This window comes from Chrysemys picta, chromosome 9 (assembly GCF_011386835.1).
Source record: "Chrysemys picta bellii isolate R12L10 chromosome 9, ASM1138683v2, whole genome shotgun sequence".
In the NCBI taxonomy this organism is placed as follows: Eukaryota; Metazoa; Chordata; order Testudines; family Emydidae; genus Chrysemys; species Chrysemys picta.
Window position 1 is genome coordinate 42967827 of NC_088799.1, and position 17222 is coordinate 42985048.

At 39.7% G+C, this 17222-nt stretch overlaps 1 protein-coding gene across 37 annotated transcripts in view; it reads left to right on the plus strand.

Annotated features, from left to right (window-relative positions):
* Nucleotides 1–17222, plus strand: part of PER2 (period circadian regulator 2) — a 76638-nt gene that overhangs the window by 23269 nt on the left and 36147 nt on the right. For 19 of the 37 annotated variants that reach the window (XM_005282502.5, XM_042853564.2, XM_065556962.1 and 16 more), the window contains 6 exons: nt 7331–7810; nt 8731–8793; nt 9731–9885; nt 10516–10637; nt 13528–13729; nt 13843–13894. In XM_005282502.5, coding sequence (XP_005282559.2) covers nt 7554–7810; nt 8731–8793; nt 9731–9885; nt 10516–10637; nt 13528–13729; nt 13843–13894 — 851 coding nt within the window. In that variant the 5' untranslated portion in view covers nt 7331–7553. Of the gene's footprint in view, nt 1–645; nt 3494–3792; nt 5873–7330; nt 7811–8730; nt 8794–9730; nt 9886–10515; nt 10638–13527; nt 13730–13842; nt 13895–17222 lie in introns of those variants that run through there. The other 18 variants (XM_042853554.2, XM_042853555.2, XM_065556953.1 and 15 more) reach the window with 2 other exon arrangements.

A 17222-nucleotide genomic window follows, 5' to 3' on the forward strand; every position in this document is an offset into this window, starting at 1 on the left:
CTCTAGGGGAAAAGAGACGTTCCTCTTCTGGAGTGTAACTGTGGTATTTAAAGATGTGTTTGTCACCTTTCAAACCACAACTTTTGATTTCTTTCCCTATCAAGGCCATCTTTTCAGGTATCTACTAATTCAGCAAGATAGTTGCATAAGGTACATTACTCCTGGGAGAATTCTGCACCAAAAAATGTAAAATTCTACACACATTATTTTAAAATTCTGCATATTTCTTTTCAAAATAATGTAATATAATGACGCTGGTTTTAATTATTTTGGTAATTTATTTAAACTACAATACAATGGATGAAGAATTGGAGTGAGGCGCATTGAAGGAAATCACCAAAACTCCTCTGTCTAATAGTAATGTAGCTAGTATTGACCCTTTACTTCCAGTTATTAGTCAACAAATATATGCAGCCATATGCTCAGCGTTACATCATAGGTAGCGCCCTACCAAATGTACAGTCCATTTTGGTCAATTTCATAGGATTTAAAAAATTTAAATCTGAAATTTCCCTGTGTTGTAATTGTAAGGGTCCTGACCCAAAAAGGAGTTGGGGGGGGGGGAGGAGGGAGTATGTGTCACGGGGTTATTGTAGGGGTGGGTGTGGTACTGCTACCCTTATTTCTGCACTGCTGCTGGCAGCAGCACTACTGTCAGAGCTGAGTGTTCGGAGAGCGGCAGCTGCTGGCTGGAAGCCCAGCTCTGAAGGCAGAGCCGCCACCAGAAGCAGTGCGAAAGTAAGGATGACATGGTACGGTATTGCCACCCTTACTTATGCACTGCTTCTGGTTGGGCACCCAGCCAACGGCCACCGCTTTCCAGCCGTCCAGCTCTAAAGGCATTGCAGAAATAAGTTTGGCAATGCAGTGACGGCCTTAAAATAACTTTGTGACCCCCCCTCCCTCGCAACTCCTGTTTGGGTCTGGACCCCCAACTTGAGAAATGCTGGTCTCCCCCATGAAATCTGTATAGTATAGGGTAAAAGCACACAAAAGACCAGATTTCACGGGCGGAGACCAGATTTCACAGTCTGACGCATTGTTCGTGGCCGTGAATTTGGTAGGGCCCTAATCATAGGCAACTGAAGAGCAAGTGAGGTTTGGGGATTCAGACATACAATTTATACTGGCTACTGACCATCTCCAGAAAGGTCAGTAGCAAACAGTTCCTGGGGCACATTTTGATAGGAAATTTTTTCAGTCCAAAAATTTAGACCAGTTCTAATCACTAAAGCATCATAAGCATTTATAAGGCCATACTGTCCTTTACAGTAAGGCTTCTTTACACCACTCTGGCAATGTAAAGGAGCCTTAACATTTTTACACCCGTTTTCTATACCTGGGGGACTTCGCTAAGAACAATGGGAACAATTCATTAAGCAGTCAGGCTGATACATTCTGCTACGCACACACGCTCTGATTTATGTCTCTACCGGCTGCTCTGGGTACCCAAACTGACCGGCCTGAACTACTGTAGGGGCACATAACCACTCTTTCGGCTTCCCTTTGCTTCCCCGTCAGAAGTCGTTTTTCTGTGGGGAAGCAAAGAAATCTTCAGGGGCCATGACGCAGAATCCCCCAAGAGTAGTATGTTGACGTGGGCATCTTCCCAGTGGAAGTCGCAAATGCACACAGCAGGGCTGCTCAATAGAGCTGTGCCAATGTTGTAAAATAGACAAAAGATGTCAGTAGCTGTAATTTAATTATTGCCAAATAGTTATTAAAAGCAGCTTCCAGCGGCCCCAGTCATTATACTAGCTGCTGTACAGACACACAAGAAGAAACTGTCCCAGCTCTGAAGAGTTTACAATCCAGGGTACGTCTATACTTATGTCCGGGTTTGGCGGTAAGCAATCGATCTTCTGGGATCGATTTTATCGCGTCTTGTCTAGACGCGATAAATCAATCTCGGAAGTGCTCGCCGCTGACACCGGTACTCCTGCTCCGCGAGAGGAGTACGTGGAGTCGACGGGGGAGCCTGCCTGCCGCATGTGGATCCGCGGTAAGTACCTTGTAGTTCAAACTAAGATACTTCGACTTCAGCTACGTTATTCACGTAGCTGAAGTTGCGTATCTTAGTTCGAACTGGGGGGTTAGTGTGGACCAGGGCTAATGGCTAGTCTACACACTGGAAGCACTACAGCAGTACAGCTGCACTGCTGTAGTGTGTCTGGTGAAGAGGCTGTAAGCTGATGGGAGAGAGCTCTCCCGTTGACTTAATTACTTCACCTCTGTGAGAGGCGGTAGCTTTGTCAGTGGGAGAATCGCTCTCACCGACATAGCACTGTCTACATCAGCGCTTAGGTCAGTGTAACTTAAGTCTTGCATGGGTGTGGATTATTCACACCCCTGAGTGATGTAAATTATGCTGAAGTAAGTGGTAGTGTAGACAAGCCCTTAGATTCTGCATATAGGAAGATGCAATTATCTCATTACATATGAGACTTTACAGAATTTGAGGTGGAGAGAAAAGAGGGGAAGTTGTACTCAGGTTTGATTAAAGCATTGCCTCTAGAACAGTTCTGTCTGGGATTCTTTCTGTTTTCACTTAAGTGTTAACTACACTTAAGACTTTTTCATTTGGTAAAATAAAACTTACAAAGGCCAAAATTTTTCAAAGGTAACTTAATTTTGGGAGCTTCTGTATTTGGGATGTCCAACATGATACACTTTCAAAAAATCAGGTCCTTTTTAAAGTGTTGAACTCTGAAAACCAGGCCCCTTAAGGTGTGTCATATTGGACACCCACAAACTGAGGCTAACTAAGCACTAGTTACTCTTGAAAATTTTGGCTAAAGCAAACAGGTTCTCAGATATTATTCTCCAGCCAGTTCGATGTGAATTCTAATAGGAATATGTGTAGAAGTCTTTTTTTTTTTTTTTTTTTTCCAGCGGGTCAGTGCTTGCAATGCAGCATCTCCTTATTGGGCAACTAACTTTTTATGTGGGACATCTGTTTCTATTTGGTGTATTAGAGCCACTGAAAACCAAATTTCTAAGTAAAATAACTTGCATGCCATTTATAATAAACAGAAAAAAAAATCTCATAAGAAAAACAAGGCTAATTTTGCTTCCTTATTAACCTTCTTCAAAACACAGGAAATTATGTATACTGTAGCTCTGACATCCATTGCTATTGGTCTGTTGGTCATCTTGTTCATAAACCACCTCATTAGCTTGGTAGAAAATACTGCTCTTCAGAGCCACAGTTCAGACTCGTGGGGTTTTGTGCACTTGTTCTGACAGGCAGATAGAGGGCAGGGAAATACTCAAGTAGGGAATTATACTCACTGTGTACTATATAGCCTACCATGGGTGACATAAGCAGCATCCCCGGGATTTCATTTTTTCAAGCACATTTAGCTTAAGTTGTAGGTTGTGTTACCACACGCAGATATCTCTAATTTGAGTTAAGTGGTGCTTTAAACTTGAGTTTAGCTGGCTAGTTTAACTTCAGTTTAGCTGGTGGGGATGGGTTGATGCTTGAGGGCTGGTCCCCACTTAGTCCGGACTTCGGACTAAGGTACGCAAATTCAGCTACGTTAATAACGTAGCTGAATTCGAAGTACCTTAGTCCGGACTTACCGGGGTCCAGACGCGGCCGGAAGTCTCCCCCCGTCGACGCCGTGTACTCCTCTCGGAGAGCTGGAGTACCGGCGCCGATTGTGGGCACTTCCGGGATCGATCCGGGATCGATTTATCGCGTCTTAACCAGACGCGATAAACCGATCCCAGAACATCGATTGCCTGCCGCCGGACCAGCCAGTAAGTGAAGACTAGCCCTGAGTGAAGCTAGTGCTCAAATTAGTAGGGGTAATGGAGTGGTGATAGAACAACTCAGGTTGCATCAGCTCATCAGTGCTAAGCCAATCACTCTGAGCTGATAATGAAATCACACTGTGTAATTCCAATGTTGTTGTGAAGTGTAGTCACACTTCATGCGGTAATTTAAGTGTACTAATTCAAGATATATGTTATAGTGAAAACAAGCCCTCTGGTAGATTTCTCTAGTTACTGGTTTCCTTTCTACCTTCTACTCTCCTGGAAGGACTTGTGTAAAATAAAAAATAGTAATGGAATGATTTACCATAAGAGGAACCCAGGTTGTTTTGCTCTTCGTGACCCAAAGACATGACTATAGATAAGTCTGGCTTACCTTCTCAGTAGCTGACCTGATTTTAGACCAGCAGTAAGCTGCCCTGTAACAGAGCTTTTGAGGTAAATGCCTCTGCCAGTTCTTTAGATTTCAACCCTTCCTCCCAATGTAGTTTCCATGTTAAGGTTGGAGGCCTACAAAAGATCTCTTTACACTTTGGGAGCCTTGAAATGCGTTTTTCCTATACTTGAAGGGTGTGATTAGGTACCTAACTCTCATTGATTTCAGTGGGGACTAGATGGCTAAATGCCTTTGTGAATCCCATTCAAAGTTTAAGTTAGCTTATCCTGGCTGCTGTGGTTCTTGATTTCCAGCCCCATGTATGCCAATACTAAACTGGTGTCTACATGAGATTGTTATACAGAAAGGCTTTTCCTGTTAAACTTACAGGATGGTCTAAGTAAGGACTTGTCTGAGAAGTTGCAGAGAAAAAAAGTCTCTTGTCTTTTAACTACCATAGTTCATAAAGGGACTTTGCCTCCTTTGTACCTTGGAAACCAAGCCCAAATTCCAGAACATCAGTAACCGAAGAGGACTTCTGTTATTTCTCAGAAATCTTCATGAAATTATTATATACTAGTTTTTTCCAAGGACACTTCTGGACATTGTGTGAAAGGTCTTAAAAATGGATCCCATAAAAGCTGCGTATGTCACTAAACCAATTCCTTTTTTTTTTTTTATTGAATGACCAAGTAAACAAATAAAACTGGCCATAATGAATCTAACATAAGGTTGTAAAATGATCTTGTGGCCAGGTCTTATTAGCTGAGACATACAGGGCAAAACTATTACTAATAATTATTGCCTTAGGCACATTACTGTAAAAAATTAAATTTAGATTTTCTAGTACAGTGCAGCTTTAGATATCATAATCCTAAATGCTGGAAGGACAAACAAAGGACAAAATAGTGAATTAGGTGGACATTACGTATTGGACCTTTCCTTAAATCTGGTGCTTGGTTTATACATGGGCACCCACTTACTTAGAGAGTGTCCATTCATTAGAGGTGAATTGTCTAGTCTTTTTGATCCTAGGTAACCAACAGAAGATTTTATTATATGTCATTGTTAAATGCTACTGGGAGTTTCATCTAGGGGCAAACTTCAATGTGATTGAGACCTTGAGCAGATTTTTTTTTTCTTTAGTAACTTCTAGCCAAAAGCCCATCAGTCTGAAATGAAGGAAGAGAAATTCCCCTATCCTGTAACACTTTTCTTGCCACACTATAGACCAATGCAAAGCTCCTCTTTTTCCTTTTCTTGTGTGTTCCAGTTTAAGTAACTTTAGGGAGACACAAGTAGCTGCTTATTTTGGTTCAAGAAAAACTGCTGAAGTAAACTGTAGTTCAGAATTTGTGCTACTATAACAACTCTCCATCTATTGATCTGTCTGTTATATGAATGAACAGCCTTGAGCCTATAAGCTCAGTCATGATTTGTGGATCTGAATTCCATAAATTCACTGTGCTGGTAGAAAAATATGCCTCATGTTACTTGCAAAAGGCTGTTCAGGTTTCCAGCAAATATTCTAATTGTAAGAAAATATTTATAGTTATCAGTAGTGATTGCTAAAATAAATGCCCCTAAAAACACTTCCTCTTCCAACTAAAAACAGATTTCTTGTGCACAACTTTGGCTGAATGAGAAGAAGAGTGATATTTGCTTCTGAGAACTCGAAATAAATGTAAAATATCTGGAAAACCAAAAATTAGGAGGGTAAGAAAATAGTTTCAATTGTTTTTCTGGGGGAAAATGGTAGGAGAATTTTTAAAATATCTAAGTTAAAACTACATCACTGTTGTAGGTTTGTTCTTTCTCTTTTGTGTGTTAAAAAGCAAGGCACTAGTAGTAGGACTAGGAAAACGTACACTTTTTCATTCTTTTGTACTCAATCTGAAAACCGTCAGATTGGAAATGCCAACAGATGGTAGTGCTATGTTTTAATGGGGAAAAAATATCAAACACTGAATTGCTCATATTTTAGGTAAGAATAAAAATAATTTGCATTGTTTAGTATTACATTAATGTTGTTCAGAGCACATTAATCCTGGAAATGTGCAAATGAAAAGCCTATTCTTATGGAACAAGTGTTGCTCTCTGTGGATCAGGGAAATCTAATTTCCTGAACTTGTTTCGCCCATGTGTTTTTCTGGTGTTTAGTTTGCTACTTAAGGATGACTGCTATTTGGTGCTTTTTACCTTTGATGGCAAGTCCTTTATAGGTTTATTATTGCTTTAATACTGTTTAATGTTGACGTCATTGTTTTTTTTAAATTTGATAACTGCTTTAACAGCAGCTCTTTTTCTTTCCTTAGAGGTATAATTTCCCAAGCAGTACTTGACATTTTTGGTTGTACTTAATGTTAAAAGTCAATTTAAAGAACTCACTTCTGTCTGGATTTTTTTTTTTTTTTTTTTACTTTTGACACTTAGGATTATTGTAACTGAGAGAAATGAAAGAATTCTTTTTCTCTAGGTTGTCCTCAAAATGCACTAGATATATAGTCAATTCACTGTTTCCACTGGATAGTCTATCTCCTCTGTTTGTGGGTCTCTCGTGCAGCAACAGAGGAAAGAATTTTTTAAAATAGGAAAATGAGATTGTATACCCCCTAAAACTAGTAAAGCAGCCTTTGAAATGAACTATTTTTTTAAACTCACTAAATATTTTCTAATTCATTGTGTTAGTTTAAGTCTTTAGCAGAAATAGTAAGATAGAAAAACAACCTGTCATATACTCTTGATTTTTGCATATTTGTATGCAGTCCCAGCCAGTCAGCATGACAGAAATTATATAGACTAAGAAATGAGTAATATTGAAATTTTTGAAAAGGCGGTCTTCTAATAAACAATGCACTTTATTTCATCTTTCTTTTCCCCTGGCATTTTATGCCAAAATGAATATTCATTTTATAACATTGTTATTAGCCTTGAATTAAATATGAAAATGTATTGATGAAACGTTTCAGAAATGTTTAAATGTGTCAGATTCTGGGATAAAATTTTAATAACGAAACTCTTGAAATTAAAACTTAACATTAGAGCTATTTCATTATTTCAGTTTTGATTGGCCAATAACAGAACTTTAATATTGAGCAAACTGAAAACAAATTTATTAAAAAACAAATTGTTTCAGTATTGTTTACTTTTCTCCCCCACTTCCCCCACCCTTAGGATTCTGGATTCACTCTTCAAGACTGGCAATCTTGTATGCAGAGCACAAATGTGAATATGGCTTGACTAATTGTTGGTCTGCGCAAATATTGCTAATGAGTGTTCAGTGGACTGTATTAAGATCAGGGGGTTCTACTCTAACACTGAGGAGCGGAACCCACAACAGCTTGAAATCAGTGGAAATATTTCTCAGCAGTCAGACTCATCAAAGCAGCAATACAAAATGAGTGGATATTCTGAACTTGCAAACAACCATAGCCAAATGATTGCTGAGGAGACTGATGGTCAAACCAAGCCTGAACAGCATCCAGATACTCTTCAGGAGGCCATTGAGATGAGCAGTGGATCAAGTGGTAATGACTTCCGTGGAAATGGTATGAATGAAAACTATTCTACTGGCCATGATTCTCATGGCAATGAATCTGATGAAAATGGGAAAGATACAGCAATGCTCATGGAGTCTTTAGATTGTCATAAAAGGTAATATGCTGATTTTTTTCCTCTCATGTTTTTCTTAAGATTCTTAAAATCTAACCTACTTTCATGTTAATACATGCAATGTAATCTGTGTTGGGCTGTGTTCCTATGCTTAGTGCTTTTTCCATTCCATGCTGATTTATTATTTATTCATTCATTACTGGCTTATACCATAATAGACAGGTAGTAGTTTTGCATCTACATAGTTACTTTCTTCTACTTGAAGAGAATAATGCTATGGTGAAATACTTTTGAAAGTAGAGCCACATGAGAACATACAAGTAGAAAAATATAGTAAAAATGCTACTGGGAGTGCAGCAAAGAAGTTTGTCTTCATATTTTCTGTTAAGGCAAATAGATCAGTGAGGTAAGGCTTTTAACTGCTTGTTTTCACCACCTCAGAATCTCCGTATCTTCTTATTGATTAAAAACAGTTCAGTCTGGTTTAAATTAAAGTGTTCAAATTGTGACATCAGAACAGAACTTCAGTTTAAAATCAGATTTAGAATGCGTCTTTCCCACGAATAAATCTTGTTTACCAAGTTGAAGCATTAACAATGTCTTGTTGCTTTCTTTTTAAATCCTGAGAGTATTATTTTAGGAGACTAGGGAAGAAAACCATGGAGCAGTGATATACATCACACCTTTTTATGGCTGTCCGTTAATAACTGCTGGACACTCTACTATATAGTGATTGATTTAGTGGACACACCAGTCTACCATAGAATTACATCTTTTTAAGCATATGTAACATTTACACACAAACTAGTTTGGCTGAAGCTGCTCAGTTGGCATTATCACCAGTTTCATTGGTATAAAGTTGATCTGTAAGTTTAAAGTAACAAATAGAAAATGGAGATGTTAAAGCTAAACACAACTTGTATTTTACTTTATTAACATCACTGAGGTTGTTCTTTTTTCAGCTCAAATGCATTTAGCCTGATGATTGCAGACTCTGAACATAATCCATCTACCAGTGGATGCAGGTAAATAAAAAATACACTATTGTGCATTTTAAAATAAGTTTTAAAACAATGATGGGATAAAGCTGTTTGAGGTAATTATTGTGAACAAAAATGAATTAACTATTTAAATCTAGTTCAGGGTCTCTCGCCCTGTGGTTGATTCAAAAATAGGTCGCAAGAATATGTCAAAGGTCACATGGGAGGCCCTGGCTCAGGGTTGGGTTCTCCACCCGGGGGAGTTGGAAGACTTGTGGGTGGGGGATTGCAGAGCCTGTGCAGCACTCCCTTCACAGTGCTGGCTCCAGTCCCACAAGGCTGGCTGGGTTTAGTTCCCTGCCCTGGGCGTTTGTGACCTAGTGCATGTCGTTTCAGCGCTGCTCAGGTTTGGCCCCACTGCCCCTCCGTTATGATGGGGAGTGGCCAGCTGGGCCAAATTTGGGTGAGTATTGCTGTGACCCCATGTGCCAGGTTGCAACTCTATTCACACAAATTTGGCCCCGTCAGGCCATCCGTCAGGTAGACCTGGTCAAACCTGAGTGGAGCTGTGACTCTGGAGGTCGCAACACCCAAAGCCGGGAGACTAGCTCAGCCAGTCCCCTGTGACATGAGCCACCTCAAAGGTACTTGCAGTGTACTTATTACATTAAGGTGTGTGTCAGATGTTGTGGGCAAAAAAATATTTAGTAAGACAGGTGTTTTTGCACTAAAGCTATTTACTGGTTTGAGACAGGCCATCAAGTTTACAAATGGGTCATTAGCCCAAAAATGTTGAGAATCCCTGATCTGGCAATTATTGCAAATCCTAAACTGTCTTTGAAGCTAAATGCTTCCAAAATTATACTAAACAGATATGTAGAACTAGTCTAATGACATGATAAATGTCAAAAGGCTTTGGTTTTCTGAAAGGTATGGTATCAGTTTAAATATCAGTGTAACCTTTTTTGTTTTAATTTTGTAGCAGTGAGCAATCCACTAAAGCCAAAACACAGAAGGAATTGAGGAAAACATTGCAGGAGCTGAAAGCACGCCTTCCTCCTGAAAAAAGAATCAAAGGAAAATCTAGTGTGCTGACAACACTGAAATATGCACTTAAAAGCATTAAACAAGTTAAAGGTAATGTTGCTGAAGAAATATCATAAATTAGATTGAATAAATGTAAGCTCCAGAACTAGAATCCGAATGTGGATCTCTTTATAAAGTCAAGTTCATCATAAATGAAAGATCATAAAACTAATGTAGTTGTAGCATTTTAATAATTTGGGTTGGTGACTCTACCAAAACAAACAAACAAAAAAAGCCAGGGGGGCAGGGTTAGCACTTACAATAACTTTTTTTTAAAGATATTTAAAATAAAAAACCTAGTAAAACGTAGAGTGAGACTCAATTTTATTTAAAAATACGTTTGGTATTTAGTTACAAATTGTAAGTGATATTTGACTATAGACAATATTCAGCAATGCCTTCTATCCAAGGATTGCCAAATACTTCACAGACTGTAATGAACTAAGCTACACAACACCTTTATGAGCTATATAAACTTCCCCAGGTTACAGATGAGGAAACTGAAACAGAAAGAAGTTAAGTGCTTTTCTCATGGTGGAAGTGGGAATAGAACCTAGATACCGTGTCCTGTATTTAACCACAAGCTCATGCTTTCTGTCCAGTCAGTATTAGCAGGCTCGATGTTAACTGGTCATATTTTGAAATGTGAATATAAAAAACTGGCTTAATATTCTTATGTAGCCAATGAAGACTATTACCAGTTAATGATGATTAATGAAAGCCATCCTTCTGGTCTTGATGTGTCGTCCTATACGGTGGAGGAAGTTGAGAACATTACTTCAGAATACATCATGAAAAATGCAGTGAGTATGCTGACCTATTACTGCACTGAGTATGTAATTGGTGGGTGTGGTTGGAATTCTTAACTGTAACCTTCTTTAAAAAAACAAACAAACAAAAATTTGGGCATAATGGATTAATGCCTTGTTGCCAGCAGCTTTGATGGTTTTGTTGCTGGTATTGGACACTGCATTCTGAAGAATGTGCCCTGTGATGGGAAAGAATTGATCGTGCTGGATATTGCAACTATACACTTTTCCCATATGCTATATAAGTAAAACAACTGGAAAGAATGCAAAATACTTAATCCCAAATAATGGGTTATCCGACTCTCACTGCTACTTTATCATCTGTTACAAAGGATCCACTTCAGAAATGAGGGATTTGATCCTGGCAAATACTTATGAATCTGATCATTAAATTATCTTGGGCAGAAGTTCACTCCGGAGCTTACAGTTTGGTGGTAAATACAAAACTGCTTTGGCTTATGTGTAGAGAAGTAGTGACTCACAGACCAGGGAGCTAATGTATCTGGTGAGACTGCACCTAGGTTACCATGTTTCATTACAGGAAAGTTGATTACAAATTGTAGAAAATTCAAATAAGAATTTAGGAGGACAGAATTAAAATGGTGACTCTTCAAACAGACTGGAGCCTGGTCTACCCTACAGTGTTAGGTTGATGTAAGGCAGCTTACGTCGACCCAATTATATCAGTGTATACACTACAGCCTTGCCCACCAATGTATGTGTCCTACTACACCGACATAATAACTCCACCTCCACAAGAGTCATAGGGCTTATGTCGGTGTAGTAATGGGTTACTTACATGTATTGGCTGTCATTATTGTCAATTTCATGGCTCTGCTTCCCTGCCAGGAACAGGGCAGCCGCACAGAACATCACTCATGGATCTGTCCGCCAGGCTGCCCCTGCAGGCTCTCAGCTCCCCCTGCTAGAAGCCTAGTGGCCCCCTCTGGGTTCTCTGTTCCCCACTGGGAGCACGGCTGCCCCTAGAGGGGAGCTCTGCGCCCGGAGTCCTGGCCACACTGCCACTGTTAACTCGGTGAAAGCTCCTGGTGAGGATGCACACCACCGACAGAAGAAGAATAGTGTGGACATGAAGCACTGCAATAATTACTGTAGTGGCTGTAAGACGACATAACATAGGTCGTCTTAAGTTTATAGTGTAGATATGTCCTGGGAGTTCCCCTTAGTATTTGGACTACTTCATGGGCTTGGAAGCACCTGCTAATATCAGGGCAGATGTCCTAATCCCTCCCCTAGTCTTCTTGCAGAATCTGGGATAGAGGAGGTGCCTGACTGAGTTGGGAGACTCCCAGCAAGCCCTTCATTGGGGATAAACCAGGAGATGCTGGATGGCAGGAAAGGGAGGAAACCCCCTTCCTCAGAAAACCCTAGGAAAGAAATGGAGAAGCTGGGGAAAGCCCATCCCCTATCCCTTCCAAAGAAGCTGAGGGGGAGGCAGTGGGCCTGGAGGGACCACCCCAATGTAATAACCAAAAAGAGTAGGGGTAAGAGGCAGTGACGGTTTGAAGGGATTGCGCTCTCCTGTAGGAGAGAGTTAGGAATGAGAGGCAGCGGAAGAGCTGAAAGAAAAATGTTCTTCACTCTCAAGAAGTGTGATCAGGGAGAGGTATGTGCTGGAGAGGCAGCAGGAATGCTCTGGTCTAACCCCTTTTGAGAAGGCAAGAGTTATTGGTCAAGGCTATACACTGTGGAGGGCCGACATTTACCTTCAGCTTCCTTCCACAGAGCACAACAGGGGGCTTTGACCTCTCTATGTTGGCCTTCATAGTCCATGCAGGTGGCAGCTGACTACCCTGGGTTTGTGAGGGTCTCTCAGCAGTGAGGGAGAAAAAATGTTCTTTAAGTTCATGTTTTAAGGCATAAGCTAACCACTACCTGATGGGATTTAGAGGAAGAAACTTCCCTTGTGCATCAGTGATTCCATAATGGTCTACTACAGGATTCTTCACCGCCTTCTGAAGTATTTCAGTTGGCTATTATCAGGATACCGGTCTAGATATCCCTTTTTTCTGATCAGGAAAGGCTAGTTCTGTGTTCCTATGAATAGTTAAAGGAGTATAAATAGTAGTATTCAGATAGGATGGTATTAAGGGGGAAAAAACGTAGGCTGAATGTCAAACGTTCATTCACACTGAGATATGTTAGATTGTAGAGTTTTCCAACAGCAGAAATCAAACTTCTGTTTCTCAAATTGTATAAAACAGAACTGGACAAAGGTATTGATGCATGTGCTGTATAGAACAATCTTGTATTTCAACAAGATAGACATCACTAGGCCACCTAATAGATTTCCATTTATTAACTTTTGTGTTAACCGCTTGTCCATAAATTAGTGTTTATTTACTAAGCATGGGCATGTTCATTTTGGCTGTAGATGAATGTACTGGTTTGTGTCATCTTTAAGTCACTTAAATAATTTAATTTTATAAATGCAAAATATGCCTGTGATATTAACATTTATGAAGAGGGCAACTGTAGTGACCAAGTCCAGCTGTCTCTCTATCCAAAGTAACTTCTGCATTATGATAGAGTCAAGTCCATGTCGTAAGATTCTACAATCAACTGCTAAACTACATCAACATATGTATTAAAACCATCACCTACTTCAGGAAGTGTTTATATCAGCTACATGTACTTTTCAGGCAGTTAAAAGAATTTGTGTTGAGACTTGATGTACATTTGGATTACATACAGTACATTTGGTTTAATAATTTCTTATTAGTTGAAAATAGACAAGATGAATAATACTTAACATCAAATTAGTTTGAACTTCCAAATACCATTTTTAAACCACTGTATTATCAAAGAAAAAGATTAAAAATTTTCTCTTGTCTAAAATGTTTGAGATTTTGTTATTGCTTAGGACATGTTTGCTGTAGCTGTTTCCCTGATTACTGGGAAAGTCTTGTACGTCTCCGATCAAGCTGCCTCGATTCTACGCTGTAAGAGGGATTTCTTTAAAAATGCCAAATTTGTGGAGTTCTTGGCACCTCAGGATGTCAGTGTTTTCTACAGCTCCACTACCCCTTACAGATTGCCATCATGGAATATTTGTAATGGAGTTGGTAAGTACTCTCAGCATTGAATACATCTCTGTTTTTCAGTAACAACCATTTTGGAATACAAAGCTTTAAACTGTTTATTGCAACTTGTTATGAAATCCATTTAATATTTTTAGAATCTTCCACACAAGACTGTATGGAGGAGAAATCATTCTTCTGTCGTATCAGGTAAGACCAAATATTAAAATTAGACTTGAAGTATTAAACACTGAGACCATACATGTCAAAAAGTACTCAGTGGATTCTTAATTCACTGTCTCTTTTTCCTGATATGAAAACAAGGCGAATCATATGCATGGCCTCTTATCTAACATACACTATAGAGATTGTTATAGAAAGTAACTGCAAAGCAGATTCAGGAAACTGCATCTCAGTTGTTAATGCAGTGTAGTTGTAGCTGTTTATCCCAGGATATTAGAGATAAGAGGGGCTGAGGGAATATCTTTTATTGGATAAGCTTCTGTCTCTCTCACCAACAGAAGTTGGTCCAATAAAAGATATTCCCTCACCTTCCTCATGTCTCAGTTATTAATCAGTTTGGAATTTGACCTTTGCACTTAGGTACAAGTAAAACTGATCCTGTTAAGTTTTGGAGGAAGGGTTTCATCATTTCATTTAATTCAGTGGATACTTGTACATTCCACTCAGTCCATCTCTGTTCAGTCCTTCCTTTGATCATGATGAAGGGCAATTCAACACTCATTAATTTATTATATTAGTGTCTTAAGAACCCCATTGTGATTTTACTTGTCTGTATGGTACCTGAGGATCATCCCTGCACCAGAGAGTTTAGTCTTGATGTCAGCAGGCCACAAGCAGATGAAACAGAAATGAAGTGGGTGTGGGATAAAAGGGTAAGACATCAATATGTCAAACCGAGCTTAGAAGCCCCAACTCCTTGACAAATTGCTAGTGCTGCCACCCCCATGCAGATGAAACACAGCAGTTCAGGACACTTTTCAGGCTTTTCTCCTCAGTTTTTTTAAGTAGTGAGCTCCTTCCATTTTTTCTACTATCTGGGCACTCATTTAGAGGACCGTTTTTTCCATAGGGACTACTCTTTGCTGCTCCCTTCATGCTTCCTACCTCCTTGCCCCTCTCTTACCTCCCTTCTCTCCCCCTGCCCCCCCCCTCCCAAAAAAAATAGAAGAACAGGCAAGGAAGGACAAAGCCAAACACAGAACGTATTTCGTTTATGCTGAATACCTGCAGCCTGTTGCAGAAGAAGAATTATGCCAGCTGTGTGGCACAGGAAGCCTTGTTCTGCCAGGGCAAGGAGCATTCATGATGCAACATAGCATGGTCTCTATCTAAATGAAAGCTGGCATCCAGGGCAGAAGCCTTGTGCTAGCTCTGATCTAGACCATAACTACCTTAAAACTTTTGACGTCTTTGGAAGGGACTGCAGACAGTTAAAGATGCCAGGATTCCAGTAGTCTATTTGACTTCATGAAATGGGTCCTTTTGTACCTGGGAAAAGAATTAGGCATTCTGCCATTACCTGTCCCTGGGGAGAACAGTCCTCTGTCCAGGGCTGAAATTTCCAAAGGTGATTAGGGGTGTTAGCAGCACAACTTCCATTGACACTTGGGAAAATTGTGTGGTCACAATTGTGTGGTCCCCTAATACCTTTGAAAATCTTCAACCCAGGCCTTTATGAGGACTAGACTCCTTCCTTCAGATTGGGGTCCCCAGGCATAGGACAGAGCACACTTCCTCTTTAAGAGTGCAAACAAAGTGAATGCTTCTTTCATGAGCCAAAATGGAAAAGGATCTGAGTAAAAGCCCCAGGAAGCCAGCAAAAATCTAAGATACCTTAAACAGCTAAGTGTCACAAAAAGAAATTTGGGAGGCCTCATATCTCCTTGTTTCTCAAGGAGTGGAGAACTATTGCTGTTGGAGGGTGAAGAATTTGACTATGACCAACAGGAAAAGGCTTTTCTGTATCCCGACCTCCTTAGTTGAAACATTAGAGTTGTGTGTTTCAGACTTCGCTTTCCTCAAGGAAATCCAGCATTGTGAATTTTATTCCAGCTCTTGAAGATAGTTCTCATGCAGGGGAAATAAAATGAGACCCTCAGAATCCATTATACATTTTCTATAAGATGGCTTCTCAGTCTAAGATCTGGTTATCAAAACAGCGAAGTTTCAAATTTAGGAGGGGTTCTGAAGCTGAGCATGTTGTCTTCACTAATCTCAGACACTCATGTCAGTAGGTCTTGGAAGGATTAACAAGCTGGCCAAACAACCTAAACACGCCGTTCCTCCTGTGGAAGCTAAATCTTGTGCAATAGGCGCTGTCTGGTCTGGCCCTACCCTCCAAGGCCATTTCTCTCTGTAGAGGCCTGATTTCTGTATTGAAACATATTTCTGGTCAAAATCATTTTCATGGAAGAACCATGTAGTATTTATTAACCAACACATTGTTCTCAGGAATGTCTCTAGCATTCATTTTTTGGAGTGAATTTCTTTATTATTAATTTTATTTATTATTTAAAATAAAAAAAAACCTGTTAGGATTTGTGATTCTCCCACTCACGTTGGAATTCAGTGCATCCATAAGAGAAATTATAGAACATATGAGCTGTCAAGAGACTGGTTGTTTGACCTCAAAAGAGCCAGACCAAAACCATCAGAAAATCATATTGTATTTCCTTCTGTCTGATATGGCTGAGGAAAGTCTTCAGTCCTCCACTTCCAGATGTAGCAGATGCTGTATTACGGATCTGTACAAGGCATAAATTGAACCAATTTTAGTAGGGATTCTCTTCCATTCTACCACATAAGTAGCAAGTCTTGAGCAGAGAGATCCTCAATATCCCTTAGAAAGTTGTACAGGAGAGAAATTTGGGCCTCCATGTCTACATTCACAGGGCACTGCAATATTTATTTCCAGGCATATCTGTTGCATGCTTCAGCCACAGAGTTGGTCCCAGAGTAACTCACCTTGTTAGGTGGCAGGGCAGGGACTCATTCTTTTTGCAGTCTACATTTTTTTTTCTTTCTCTCACTATTTCACTTTTCTCTGGTGATCGTTAATGCTGAGTGATTTGGAAAATTTCTTAACAGCTAATTTCTTGTCTCCAAAAGCCAACTCTGCTATTCTGTTCCACTCTTGAAGATTAATAACTATAGATATACTAATCTGGACACTGTGGGATCCACTGCAAAGCTGGTGGTCAGATTTCTTTGTACCACAATTAACGTTAGCTTTAAGAACTGTACTCTTGTAAGTTTATTATAACTGTGTAAGAATTCTTCTGGCAGTTGGATTGTTCACCACCACAAAAGTACACACCTGGTCTGCATAAAATGAAAACAACCCTGTAGTGAGAATTAGTAGAGATAGCATTTAGGGAGGGGAAATTAACAGATAAGTAGTTTTCCATTACTTAAATGTCTTCAAGCACAGAATATAATAAATGTGTATATTTTAATTTGCCTTAAGGGTTTTTTGAGCCTTTAGAGGGTTCCCCTTTTCCAACTCTTCTCCTCA